The sequence below is a fragment of the Echeneis naucrates genome, chromosome 22, assembly GCF_900963305.1.
Source record: "Echeneis naucrates chromosome 22, fEcheNa1.1, whole genome shotgun sequence".
NCBI classification, from domain to species: Eukaryota; Metazoa; Chordata; class Actinopteri; order Carangiformes; family Echeneidae; genus Echeneis; species Echeneis naucrates.
Genome location: NC_042532.1, coordinates 19,284,669 through 19,299,462, shown reverse-complemented (window position 1 = coordinate 19,299,462; position 14,794 = coordinate 19,284,669). Strand labels below are relative to the sequence as shown.

At 44.3% G+C, this 14,794-nt stretch overlaps 1 protein-coding gene across 2 annotated transcripts in view; it reads right to left on the bottom strand.

The window, feature by feature from the left end:
* The window catches only part of gfra4a (GDNF family receptor alpha 4a), a 100,547-nt gene extending 90,143 nt beyond the window's left edge, over positions 1–10,404 (bottom strand). For both annotated transcript variants that reach the window (XM_029494100.1, XM_029494101.1), the window contains exon 1: positions 10,185–10,404. In XM_029494100.1, coding sequence (XP_029349960.1) covers positions 10,185–10,242 — 58 coding nt within the window. In that variant the 5' untranslated portion in view covers positions 10,243–10,404. The remainder of the gene's footprint in view (positions 1–10,184) is intronic.
* Positions 10,405–14,794: the final 4,390 nt, after the last annotated feature.

Genomic DNA, 14,794 nt, shown 5'->3' with positions numbered 1-14,794 from the left:
ACCGGGATCATTACCCATGAGCCCCAGCGGCTGTTAACATGGTGAAAATTTGGTTTTTCGCATAGGAACCAACAACGAATTGATTTGAACTGGCGAGGCGTAATTTCTTGCTTCATGTTTGCCGCAGCAGTGGGACTAAGTGGGACTAACTCACCTTAATCTAAAATCTAAAGTGAACATGAAGTTACTGCGGCGAGAACCAAATCTGAAAAATCACTTCTGTGGGATGATGATGTGTCAAGCAATTCACAAGACATGAAATTCTTACCATTGACCACAATTTTCACATTAAATCAAAGAACACTGGCAATAAGAGGCAGAGAGTTATATTCATCGTGAGCTGAACCTGCTGCTGCTTTAGACCTCAGAAAGTTTTCTGATATCTGACATATCGTGAAGAGCCCACATTATCCAGCTTAACGCCTCCAGCATCAGCTGGTGTGTGATAGGACAAAACATTTTCTCGTGTTTGTCACCATGCCAATTTCTGGACTTTTATTGGTGAAAATGCACCAAACCTCACTCTGTGTGGTTTAAAGTATCGTGATGATCAGCGAAAGGCTGCTTTTCATCATGCGCACACGCATGGTCACACATAAACGCAAGCTGATATTAACATATGGTGCTTGTCTGATATGATACAAAAACATTGCAAACAGCATCTTAGAAGTTTAATGAGACTCTGTGTGATAAACACTCGGAGAAGAGACGACAGACCAGACACAAACTGCCCCATCGTCACTGCCAATAAACTCTTTTTGATTTGTGCAAATTTGTGAAATCCTGAACATCCTCCAATTTCTATTGTTCTTTTTCTGCCTGCCTGGTCGACGGCGTGGAACATATAAGGCAAAAACATAATCAGTCAGGCAGCCCATAACAGACTATGGAGTAAAAACCATGTAAGAGTATTGAGCCAAAAACTCTTTCATTAGCCCTCATAAATGTTATCTGGCACATATCTGAGACAGGCTGGGTGGATCGCCTGCTGCGATTTGGCCCGCTCCTCACACCCCCGTCCTCCCCCACCTCCCCACGGCTTAGTCAGTTGACAGCCTGGCACTAAATCTGAATCCCGAGTCCCGATTTCACACTCTTTCTCTATTTCTGTCTCAACAGACTGAGCGTAACGCCAGCGCAGAAAACTGCAGCTCTGATTAGAAACCAATTAGCTGCCCGGATCGCAGGGCCCCCGCAGAAGAGGCTGCAGGATGTCATCTGGAATCTGCGCCCGCTCCAGACGGCGCTCTCTGCTCCCTCTTCTGCCGCCTACCGGTCTGCTCTCATTCGCTGGGCGCTCTCGGGTAAAAGTAAGACAGATAGTGCGGGAGCTGCTTCTTCAATATGACCTGACCTAAATAGAAGCTGAGTCGGACAGAGATGGATAAGCTTTGGCCCCAGTTTATGTCTCTCATGTAATTATCTCATAAATTAAATAAGACAGTTTTTTTTTGCTTGTGTTAAAATAAACAGAAACTTTGTAAAAAGCTGCAGCTTTCTGAGAGACTTCTTTGCTATGAAAACAATCTGTCCTTTGGAAGGAAAAGCTGATTTTTCCACCATGTTTTGCAAACTGATTCAGCCTCAAAGACTAAAACTAAATTAAATAGCAGCGGATTAAGCAGTTAATTTTCAAATCTTAGACATCAGGTCTGCTAAGAGCCTTTTCCATCACACACTGTCAAACAACAACAACGTTCTCCTCAAAAACCTCTATCACTACATGCACCTTTCTGCAGTTCTCACCCATGCAGTGAGTTGAATAAATGCTGAATAGACTGTACTTATCGTTTTTCTAATCTCACTTACTACTCAAAGCACTTTACAATGGAAGCCACATTAACACAGCACTTCCTATTACTCATACACAATTTAGCCACAAACTGCCAAACTCACCAACTGATTCAAGAGCCATCAGAGGCAATTTAGGGTTCAGTACCTTGTCCAAGGCGACTTCGATATGCAGACTGGAGGAGCCGGTTATCAAACTTCTGATTAGTAGGCAACCTACTACACCGCCCATTGTGCAATTCTCAGAAGGTTCAGAATCCAAAGCTTTCGTTCAGACTTTTGAGTCATTATTCCTGTGATGTCGGTATAATATAAATATATATGAATAATTGGTGTTGTACTGCGCTGGCTCGTATCCAGAGGTGTTCCTACTATTGTGACCCCCTCAGCAGGAGTCAACATTTAGCTGAACACTACACACACTGTCCTGTAAAGTTTCACTGACGCTTGTAGTTTTATTGACGCGGATGTATAATTTCTTTATTGCTAAATACATTTTCCAAAGCAAACGCTACATATTATTGAAAATGATCATGAAGCCACGATAGAGACACCTCTAACGCCAGCACCAAGACAGATCTGTCGCTGTACACCTGAGAGTTTGTCTCTTAGCAACAGGACAGAGAAGTCCTTTGAGGATTATGCACATTTCTCTGTGAAGTTTTATTGAATAATCTTCTGATTTGCTCAAAGAATTTCTGGCAAAAACCTGTTTTACATTTGCGAATCAATATGTAATCCTCCAAGTCTGAAATGTAAAAACAATGAGTGCGATCGGAGGCTTACTGGCTCTGTGATTAGCGCAGCGGATCACGTGAATGGAAGCCGAGGCCTCGTGATAATGAGAAGGATATTTTTATGACACCATCATCTCTGCCAGATGAGGATATGATTGTCACTTCCAGCACCACACTCAATAAAATGGTGGAGTTTTAAGAGCCCATCTTGTATGGGTTGGCCTAATGGTTGGCACCGCTCATAATGAGGCAGAGCAAGTCCCTCGTACTCACACTGACGGATACACTTAGAGGCTTTAAGTACTGCGGACACTTGATGAAGAGCCTTGAAGCCTTGCTAGCTTGTTTCATTACGACTTGTCATTCTGTCTGCTGCGCCAACTTTATGCTACCCCCCCCCCACCACCCACACACACACACACACACACACACACACACTCTCAGAAAACTTCTTCATCTGATTAATTGCAGCCTTTTAGGCTTCCTCACAATCAGCCTGGACCATTTTGCAGCCTTTTCATTACAAAGTTAAACGTCTGGCTATGGAATATGGTGGCAGTAAATGCCATATCCTTTCAGAGCAGCAAGGGCAGGGTAATTGTCTCTGTGGCACAATCGTCCCTCAACAAAAGACAGTGGAAATGACAGGGTTTTAACATAATAAGGAGCACTGTCATTTTGGTTTCACCCTGCAAAATCCTCCCTGCTAGCATCAGTGCTGCCGTTTGATTCCCTCTGTTCCAGGGAATATTTATCTCCATCTTAGGGCCTCCATTTTGCTCTTTTCTTCCCTTGCTGATAGCCTGTAATTGCTTCCATCTGCTCTTTATACATACAGTATTACTTCTCCTGGTAAAGATAACAGCGCAGTGAGAAAAACCAGTGAGACAGCAAAGAACTGACTATAAAATGTCAACTAGTCACCACTGACTAAGGCCTGCAGCTATCTGACGTCATTTCAAGTTGTTCGTTCATCCACAGAAACAGATAGAAAGACCAGAGCATTATCTCAGCACGGTGACAGTTGACAAATTAAAGCCATAAATCAATCATACAAGATGGATCCGGTGTCAAAAGTTATATCTGTGAGTGGGGAGATTGGGGCCTTCTGCACCATCTCCTCAATCGCCACCATTTCCACCATCTCCATCTCAGGGACGTGAATCAACAAGCTCTCTGTATTAACAACAATCAGGAAGGTGCAAAAGAAACGTGAAGAGCGGCTCGGCTGTAGCGAGACGCTCTGCAGAGGATGTGTATTCTCCTCTCTGTTCGACGCTTGGCCAACAGCTCCAGCCTCACAAAAAAAAAAAAAATCCCTCCTTTCACTGTCACACACGGCTTATTCGCATTCACACTCCTATCCTCCACTTCCTGCTATGTTAGCTCCTGTAATTCTCCCACAATATTCTCTTCCTTCTCTGTCAGTGGAAACTTGAAGGTGCAGAAGTATCCACTATATGAGAAATCAACAAACCGCACTACCCTGCACCAGCTATGGAGACCCATGAAAAGGAAGGGCGAGTATGAATTATACATAAGTGTGTGTGTGCAGAAAGAGGTGGGGGGTTCAGATTTGTCAGAATAAATGCATGAAGCTTATACTTGCAAAAACCCATAATATTATCTGTCACAATTCAAGGTTACCAAACACACAAGGAGCAAATTATTCATCCCAATACAAAGCAGAGTAATGAGGCTGTGAATAAGTGTGGAGAGCAACAGGAGGAGTTTGGTGTGGATACACTGGAGGCCTTTGTGTGTGTGTGTGAGGTTGTTAATTAGGAAGCTATTTGTGTGGAGTAAATGTTGGTCTTCTGATCTGTAGAGTGTCTTTCAGTGTCCCTCCTGCTGCACTCTAGTATCTGTCCTGAGAGACGCTCACATATGATTACATCTCCCACACCAAACTCTGTACTGTTACAGCCTTTTAGAGACGCACTGATTAACACTCTTACATTAACATTTATTTTAATGACTACGTGGGCATTGTGGTGATAGATGAAATACCCACACACAAAAAAAAAAAAATTCACAAAACTCTGCTGCTTTCTCTGTTGAACTCTGGAGCCTCTTTATTTCGCTTCATGATAAATTCAGAGTGCAGTCTGTGTTGGAGGCTGTTTTTAGTGTGCGATGGCCAACAAACTAACTGTATCTCCTGCTAATACAAGGCAAAGGCAGATATTATAGCAGGAGCTGGTGGGAGCCAAAGCGGAGATAAAAACAGGGAATGCTGGAATTGAAAGAAAATATATATATGTTATTTAGTTTAATAAAGTCATCAGGACCCTTCTTACAGGGAGCACCATGCCACTGAAATGATCAGATGCTTACAGTTAGGCTAAAAACGGTTTTCTTGGGGTCACTTATCAGCCCTGCAGACATCACAAATACCTCCAGTAAAAACCGCTGCAGCCCCAGAAGAAGAAATGACTCCATGTCTACATGAGGGAGGAGGACCAGGAGGACCAGGAGGACGTAGACCTGGTCATCATCGTCCTCCTAGTCTGGTGTTTTCACAGTCACTGTGGTATACCAACGGCCACTTCGACACTTCGGTGTGTGTCGGTGTTCATCGCAGTTAAGGTTATTGTTTGTCAGCCCAAAATATCTTGTTAAGCTGTGAGTGCAGCAGAGTTATTTGTGGGCCTGTTGGTTGCGTTTAGTGCCACTGGAAAGGGATAAATCTCATTCATCTCCTGTCTGGCTTGTTAATGCTAATGTCACCAGCTGCCATGTGTGAGAGACACGCACTGAGGCCACGGTTCGCTCCGGCTCTGCCTCTTGCTGTCGGAGCAGCAGCTGTTGTCACAGTCGGAGGATCGATGACTTTATGACGTCACGGTTGGGGAGGAGCCATGGGACTCGGCTAAATTGCATTTGCAAATCCAAGCAGAGAGATGTTAACTCAATTTGACCAGCAACATCTGGTTTGACACATGACATCTCTTTCACCTTTCACATCATATGGCCAAATATCTGAGCATGTGTCCGGTGGGAAAACAGCATAATCGCTTGGGCCAATAAGACTCTCACTTGTGTTTTCATCTTATTCCTGTCTGTTGGTCTAAATAACTGATCTATCGGAAGCATGAAACCACCAACAATTGTTTTCCCTTGATAAAACTCAACTGCCCCATCTGGCACACAGCTGAAATGTCACTGAGCAGAAGCTGAAGTTTATGTGGTGAGTCTGAGTTCAGGGGTCACGTTGACACTGATATTGGCGCCTGGGCTCTGCTCTGATTAAAGGAATGGAAGTTGGAGCTAAAACAATTTATTTTCTGTGGATATGAGCCAAACTAGAGTTGATTTAAAGTGTCATCACTGGAGAGCTCAAACTAATAAAATGTCAGCAGGCAGCTCCTCAGTTCTCTACACAGCTTTAAAGGTTTGTGACTGTATCTTCAACAAAATCAGTCGACATAGGTCGAGACCTTGCAAAGAAAACCGACTCGGAGAAAGTTCCAGATATTTGAGCCTTTACTTCGACACGTGCTCACTTGTTTTTTTTTGTTTTTTTTGATTCTTTGTGTCCAAACTCAACATGTCGAGTTGATGTTGAGGCCAGCAGACACCAGTTTCTTTACATTAACAGCACATCAATTCAGCTGAACGCCCTTTGTCACGACGTGTCCTGTAAAACTGTAGTGGTTGCTGGTCTTTCTGGTGAGGTTCTCAAAGCCATTAAATGTCAGATCACACAGTGGAGACAACAACAACAAAAAAAAAAAAAACAAAAAAAAAAAACACTAAATGGGTGAACATTAAACTTAGATATTTTACAGTGTAAGGAGGAGCCGGAGCTTTGCCTTTCTCTTAAAAAGAGACCATTCTCCTGCACTGAATAATAATGCCAAATACGCAAGGACAAGTGTACAAATCTATTCAATTGGACTGGAAAGTTAATCGGGAAATAATTATCTAATGAGGATTTATAATCAGCAGTCAGCTTTCTCCCAGTGCTGTTCTCTCAACAGTGTAATTACTTTTTGGGTAACTTTGTTCTCAAGTCCTCTAAATGTAAAATCGTAATGTTTTGTTCCAGTGATGATTTGCAAAGATTTACTGAAACATCAACAACTGACCTCGTTGTTGCCACAACACTAACTGTGGAGAAGTGAATTTGTCCCACTGATGACAGCGACTGATTACACATCAGCTGTGATGCCCTGCTCAGTCTGTTAGGCCTCCGTAGGACGTCATCCTGGCTCCCACACCTGATCAATCTAATCTGCTTCTATCTCAGGCTCCTGCAGTTTAATGCACCCTCATACTGTTCACACCTTCTCACCACTACTGCTGCTCCCTGCTGGGAAAAAATGCTAGTCCTTTATGTTAAACAGGTGATCAAACTATCCACCACATGTACAACCAGCGCGGAGCACATCTTGACCAGTGTGAAGCTAAAAATAGACAAAAATGCCTCAATATCTCAGAGCAGCCTTCTGTCCTGTAAAGGAACTGACAAGATGGTGAATGCAGCAGTGGCTCAGCTCTCTTTTGGTTTTCACACGAATGCAACTTCGTCTGCACCTCTAACTCTGTAATTAAATTCCTGAAAAACATTTAGAGGAGAACTGACCTGTGTGACCTGGTGCCACGCCCTGATACATACTCTGATTTATGGTCCATTTTTCTCTAAAAGGAACCAGGATTTTAAAAAATGTACATCTTGTTGTATTGAAGTCTTGAAACTGGAGACTGAGATCGTGAACTCATTAGGAAAATGTTTACTAAGGTGATAAATCAAGTGAGAAGTTGGGACATTTTCTCATCGACTTCAACAGAAACAGTTTAGAACTGTGTTCTATTTTATTTTATTTTTTTAAACAACCGGTGAACTCAGCCCATGATGGTCATTAGATAAGAGGATTAAGGGAGATGAGGACTTTGGACACAGCACAGTTTAACCATGACAAACATATCTGTCCAACTGACATATTTACAGTTAATAATATAAAATAACACCCAAGGCTCTTCTTCCTGGTTTGCTGAAACACGTTCCTTTCTGTTAATAAAGATGTCGGGCTGAAAGTCTGCAGCAGGTTTGAGGAGTTGGAGACAACCGCGGCAGGAAAACGGAGGAGCCTGCATCGTTACTGGAGTATGTCATTGTCAGATAAAGGTAAATATTTTATAAGATTACCACAGAGGTGTTTTTATATACATATATATCACAGATAATTTCCTCTGTACAGCACATTTGATATGTTTCCTGTCACTTCGAAGGGAAAATCATAATACATCTTCAACCACGAAGGAGAGTGGAAAGGTGAAGAGATCCAGGCCTTGAATTTAAGGTGGATTTGCTGCTATTGCCGTCACGAAAAAGTAAATTTTAGTCTGCTGTAAGCAAGTGTGTGAAATAGAATAAAGCCTCTGCCATGCTGCAAATGGCGAGGTTGATTGTGCTCATTTACTGCCTACCATTTACAGTAGAATATTATGCAGACAAACCTGTGTCAACTAATTACAGTAATGATTGCAAAATATTCAGAATGGTGCGGACAGATAATCACTGAAGCATCTCAAGACTGAGCCATAAATATGCTCATTTACATCTGAACTGAACGAAGGCTCGTTTTTGTTTCTCCTCGCTTTACCCCCACAAGTTAACGAAATGCAAAAACACAGCATGCTAATCTTGCATACATCCACATAACACACCACGCTTCGTCAGAGAGAGACATTCATTAGATGGGACAGACATTATTGCGGCTCTGGACACCACAGGCATTTCCGACGTCTTGTTGGGACCAGTTATTTGCAGAGGAGCATGTGTTTCATTTGCAGCAGGAGCTGGAGAAAGAGAGCTGCACACACAGTCACACAACAGTCCATATATTCCTTTGAAACTAAAAGGTCCTCATAAGAAGAGTGGGCTGTCAAGTGTCGGTCTTCATAAGGGTAACTGGGCCAGGCCACACAAAGGAGCTGACGATGGCTTCAAATGCACCATGAAAGCTCCCAGTTCAGAGCAGCAAAATATGAATTTTCAAATATCCGAGCGCTCTAGGAAGTGAAAACAAAATGCAAGCAATTAATCCAGGTAGTCCCCTTCGCCTGGTTTATGAATTCTGTTATTTAAGATTCACATTTCATCAAACTATTCTGCATGAGAGATGAGTAAGCAGCAAGCAGGCGAACGTATGTGTATAAAAACACTAAATGGCACACACACACACACACACACACACACACACACACACACACACAGTAACATCAGTCTGACTTCACACATTTCTCAGGTGCCATCTCCTCCCAACACTTCATAATCAAACTCATGTGCCCCCCCTGATATTGCCCCCTGTGGATTCAGATGGACCACTGTCCTCCAGCCCTCTGTGACCTTCATGCTAAAGCTGCCTGAGTCCCCCCCCCCCCCCCCCGGGTGGCTGATGGACGGGATCAGGGGGCCCTGGGTGACATACGCTGATGATTTGACACATTCTTTGACGAGGTGAGAATATCTGAGGAGACGAGGACTGACTGCTCGGCCTCCTCACATCCTGTCTCTGCTTTCCCACCCAGCTCATGTCAGTGAGTGACAGCAGCGCGCTGTGATACACGTTTTACATTCACGTGAAAAGCAAAGGAGGACACTAACGACACGCTGTGTAGAGGGAGTGTGTGCGTCCAGGGTTCAAGGCGGAGGTACGTTCTGTCTCCGTGCTCCACAGTTTACGCCACTCTCCCAGCATGCAAGGCGGCTTTCAGAGCCCCTTGTGCGTGTCTGCGATCACAGATGCAGCAAAGGGAAATGGAGTCTGAGATGGAGAGCTGTCATCGAGACTATCAATCTGTACCATCCCTCCGTCCATCCACACTCACTCAGCAGGAAGGAATTTTCTCCATCCACAGAAGAATTCCACAGAATAGGAGGGAACAAGTCAGATTATTTCTGTCACACACAAAACTGAAATGAGACCAGCAGAAAACAGCAGTGCCATGAGAAACGGTTTGAATCAGCCAGCACGTTAAGAAGTGCACAGGTAACGTGATTAATTGTGTGTGCGTGTGTGTGTGCTCAGAAACTCACAATCGCTTTGATTGGTCAGTGCGCGTTCACTCTCACGCCCGTACACACACAAACACACGCACACACCAGCCCGCGCACAGCTCCACCCCCAGCACGCACGCATGCACGCACATCCGCACAACACCATTCACCTGCAGTGGCAGGTGCACAAGCGCGCGCATCGCATACACGCACGCGAAGGCAGGCGCAAACTGGAGCTGACGGCTGGAACCGGCTGCGCACAAACACTTTGCCTCACTCCGGCTGCGCTGGTATTTTCACAGCTTTGGTGGCATCTCGATCAACACCGAGCTGCTGCAACACAACACAACACAACACAACACAACACACGGCCCAGACAGACCCAGTCCGACCCGGTCCCACACCGGATCACATTTTGCAGTGCCCCCGGGTGGTCTCTCTGCTCCGTGCGGGACCCCGCAGTGAACCGCACACACACACACACACACACACACACACACACACACACAGTGTCTGGTGTTGCAGGAGAACAAACACCTCATGATGTAACTTCAGCGGATGGAGAACAGTCACACTGATGAGAAGAAAACAGGAGCCGCAGCGAGCCGCTCATTCTGCACAAGTTCAGCTGCAAGTGTTCCCCAACTTACCTATAAGGGCCAGCTGGAGGAAGTACAGTCCGAGGAAGTCCATTATGGAGTGCGACATAGATTCAGCGGCGGTGTGCGGGAATAAAAGCCCCCCCGTTTGGTGAAACTGGCACCGAAATTAAGACCGAAAAGAATCGCAGCTATTTCTCAAGTGATGACTGTCCGCTCGCTCTGACGCCTGAATCCACAGCAGTGCACGAAAAAGCAGGAGCGCAGCAGCTCCACATCATTTTTTAACAGTCAAACTTTTCTTCATGGAGGGGGCGAAAAAAAAAACAACAAGAGATAAATAAAATAAAAATGAAAAAATGGGTTAGAGCTGCGACAAATGAAGCCAGTGGATCCAAAATTCACCGCAACACCGAGTGAGGAGGAGGAGGAGGGGGGGGGGGCGAAGAGGAAAAAGAAAAGAAAAAAGAAAAAAGAAAAACAAAAACAGTTGTGTCCTCAGATGGATGGAATCTGGCGCAGTTTGAACATCCCTGCCCGGCTCACCATCCGTCCGGAGCCGCTGCCTCCTCTCTCCGCCTCCACCTGCGCACCGTCTGCAAACTGCGGATGGATCTCTGAGGGCGCGCTGCTTTGCGCACTCCGACCTGAGAGTCACTCAGTCCCTGAGATCCGAGTGGAGATGCCCAGCCCAGCTCGTTTCAGAAATAATATTAATAACAATAATAATAAAATAAAAATCCAATCTTGGCAGAAGTTGAAATAGGACAAGTGAAATCGATCGCCTGTTTCACACAGCCATAAAATGGAAACAATAAAGCTGCGTAAAATGGTGCATAGTCTGTGAGAGCGGCTCCTCTGTTCTCTGAAAGTAGGTTATCCCCCCTCCCCGAAAGAAGAGAGAGAAAGTACCACAGCCAACTTCCGTGAGTCTCATTCATTTGGAAAGCAGCTGAAACGGACAGACCATGTTGCAGACAGCAGGAGCTGTGTGAGGCTACCTGCTGGGCTCCTTTCAAAAACAGAACAGAGAATCATATTTGGATCTGGGTTTTGGGGACAGTGGGCCTGATCGACCCCCCACAATCAGTGTTTTCAGACATAGCCTACTTTTTATCCACCAGAAATTTGTTTGCCATGCACTCTGAATAATTGGATTAAGCCTGTTGAGGCAGCACTCCATAAATCACGAAGACGTCTTCATACTGACAACTGTTGTGTTTTTCTTCGTCCTGAATTATCTACAAGAACTCTGGATATGAATTTAATTTGTGAGCAGTTTCTCTGTCAGGAGTTAAGCTTAAATTTGGATTTTTGATTTTATTTTTATTTTAAAAAAAAACAAAAAACAAAAAAACATAATCTCAGGGGCACTTCTGTCCAAGACTGTGTTGTATGTTTAAAGAAACAAGAAAAAGTCTCTTGTAAACGTGGGAAAGATCAAGCTCGCTTTCAGAGTAAACTGCACAACCTTGAATACTTTAAAACTTCTTTGAGGGTTTCAGTTTTTTCAGAAAAGAGTGGGCAGAGTTGTTCTCTCAGGATATGCTCAGACTGAGACGGAGGGAAGGTGGAGAGGAAAGATTCTGCAGGAGCAAAGATGATTCTCGGTACATTTGTTTTCCAAGGCCAGGAGCAAAGGCTGTATCAGAACAGTGTTACACAACTCAGACTGTACACGCTAACCTTCAGCTGAATTGGGATATGTAATCTTGTAGAAGCCAGATTTGTAGGAGAAAGTGGAGCTAAAGAGCGATGGGGGCTAACCCTAACCCTAACCATAACCCCCCCCCCAATAATGGGCTCATTATGAAAATGTTTACAGAGCCGATAAACCAAGAGAGAAACAGAGACATTTTCCCATAGACTCCAATAAATTCAGACTTTTTCTTAGAGCTAACGGAGTTAGTGGGTTTGTTCTTCAGACGAACTTGTTGCGATGTGATGATGTCAGTACTCGGCAGGACGGGCTGTGTTTTTTTTTTTTTTTAAACAGTACGTTAAAAACTATAGCATTAGTGGAAATCTAACAATATTTGACATCTGATTTGTTGGTCCAAGCCTGTAGGGAACTGCCTGAAAGAGGAAAAACAGAATATGGCATGAACACGAACGTAAGGAGGAGTATGAGGAGCCGTACCAGCACGCACAAGTTGCTACTTACGAAATGTCGTATTGAAAAACAGATGGATGAGCACTTATCTGTGCAGCCTGTTGTTACAGTGACTGATCTGACGCTGAATGGATGTCGGCCCGGTGGCCTGAAAAGAAAACCACTGCTCTGAAATACTGAGCTTGGTGTCGTAGCAGCACATTCTCTGGTCAGATAAAAGCACGATACATGTGTTTGGATCAGATGTTTGGTGAGGACCACCATGTGATTATTGAAACAACCCCCCACCAAAAACAGGTCCATCACACAGAGACCAACAACCACTCACACTCAATGAACCTGACGGAGGCCCCAGGCCGGGAACCAAACCCACAACCTTCTTGTTGTGGAGCAACAGCACTAACCACTGTGCTGCCGTGCTGCCGTATTTGTACCATTTCTCATAAAATTGTGTTCATCTGAATCCTGGAATCACTCATGTTGGTCATGACAAACATCCTGTTTTGAAGGTCCAAGTCGACCTTTAGTGCGGCACCTCAATCTTCTCATCTGCTCAGCGGTCAACACAAAGCACAAAAAAAAAAAAAAAGTATGATTCAGTTTGTGGAGACATTATGTTTGCAGTAAAATCAGTGCAGATGGTTGTTTTGGTTAAAAGGACTTCATCATGATTACAGTAACAATCACGCTGTACATTATTTTATAGTTTGTATGAATGTAATTTGCGCTGTGCAGATTTACATTACAGTCAGTGTAGACTGCAGGCCTTTATTTGTTACAGTGGTAACCTTGTACAGTATGTGGAGGTGGGCAGGCTATAAACTTGTAAAAGAAGTCCAATAAATCCAGCTGTAGAGGAGCTTGAAAGGTAAACTGAAGCTTCATTCATCAGAAACGACCGCACTGTTATGTCATTATGGTGTTTTATTTTTGTCTGATCTGAGTTTACGAGACGAGGTTGTCGTACGCTGTCAGATCGGGATTAGCTGAGCCACGTGCACCTGGTTAAGGTGCTCACCTGACTTCACTGCCCACCGCAGCAGGACGTCTGACGATGCAGACTTGTTGAATAAACTGCTGCGAACGCTCACAGGAGCTGAATAAATATTCATGGCTGGCGACAGTTTACTCAATCTGTTCGTTTGTTTTGCAGCAGTATCACAGATTCCTGTGATTTGCAACGTGACCACATCAAACGGCACAATTTCATCCAGGCAGTCAGGATGAAAGTGTGTCATGTCCTTACTTTGGAGGCTTGAAGTTCTATTTTGTGTTAAAACGGGTGCAATTTCACATGAAGTTCTGTCCAGGAGCATATTTAGCAAGAAAGAAAACAAAATGTTCTCTACACAGCAACACCAGCGAGTCGAGTTGGACGTTTGGACTCGTAACCTGGCGGTCATCCAGCAGCGCATCGACCGAGCGCTTCCACAGCAGCAGCTGGTAGTTAACTGCCTTGCTCAAGGGCAAACTGGCTGCAGTTGCTGTGGGAAAGGGAGGACGATCCTTGTGTTTCCAAAACAGGTTTTCTGGAAGGTTATTCAAGCTCAACCTAGACTGACCTCACCCCTCCCCCACTCTGCTAAACGCTGATGATTGCAGTGTGAGCCAAAGAAGATGGCGTACATCCACAGCTCTACCCTTTGAATCACCTGCTTTGGATCCAGTCCTCTCCTGCATCCTCACCCATGAAAATATTTGCTGCTATTTGTTGATGTCATAAGTCAGAGGATGATGTGGGACGAGCTCCTGCTGGGCCGGCCATGAAACCAGAAAAATCTCAACATGGGCTGATTATGAGGTGTTAATGCATTTAAATGAATTCCAGCTCCAGAGTTGTTGTTAATGTTTTCTCTCTCTCTCTCTCTCTCTCTTCTCTGTGTGTTTTCTTGGTAATACATATTTTCACATGGAGACTAATTAAAAGGGAGATGCTGAAAAAGAGACAGCGACGTGGAAAAGAACTGAGATGTCACGCTGCCCCACCTACACATCCCCATTTCAGTTTGACTCGACGATTGTGATGGAGACACTTTGTAGTCGGCTATTGAGCAGCGATGGAGCTGAATCAGACGGCAGAACAGCTTTCAAGGCTGCAGTGCATACACAAAGACATGCTGGGTAATGAAAGCAATGAAAGTACAGTGACATAATAATGTCTGAAGGCCGACTGCAGTACAACACTCTGCTCTCTGTGCCTCTCATATCTTCAACTTGTCTCCATCTAACCCGCATTTGGTTAATCTTGATCCCTGTTTCAGATTGAAACACATTTGTCTGCCTTTTTAGTCCCAAAATATTACTGCATTTTGAGAAATGCTACACATTATTATTGACTGTGTGAATTATTCACAGCCTCCACCCAGATACACAGCAGTCTGGAGTACGGACTGCACTCCGGCACGTTACATCATTAAAATGAACATTTCGCTGCATTTGATCAGTACGAGTCTGTCAAAATTCATATTTGTGTCCTGGCCACTGTGGAATAATGAAATCCTTCTACAGAGCAGATGAAGTGCTTATCACAATGGAGGAGGACCAGCAT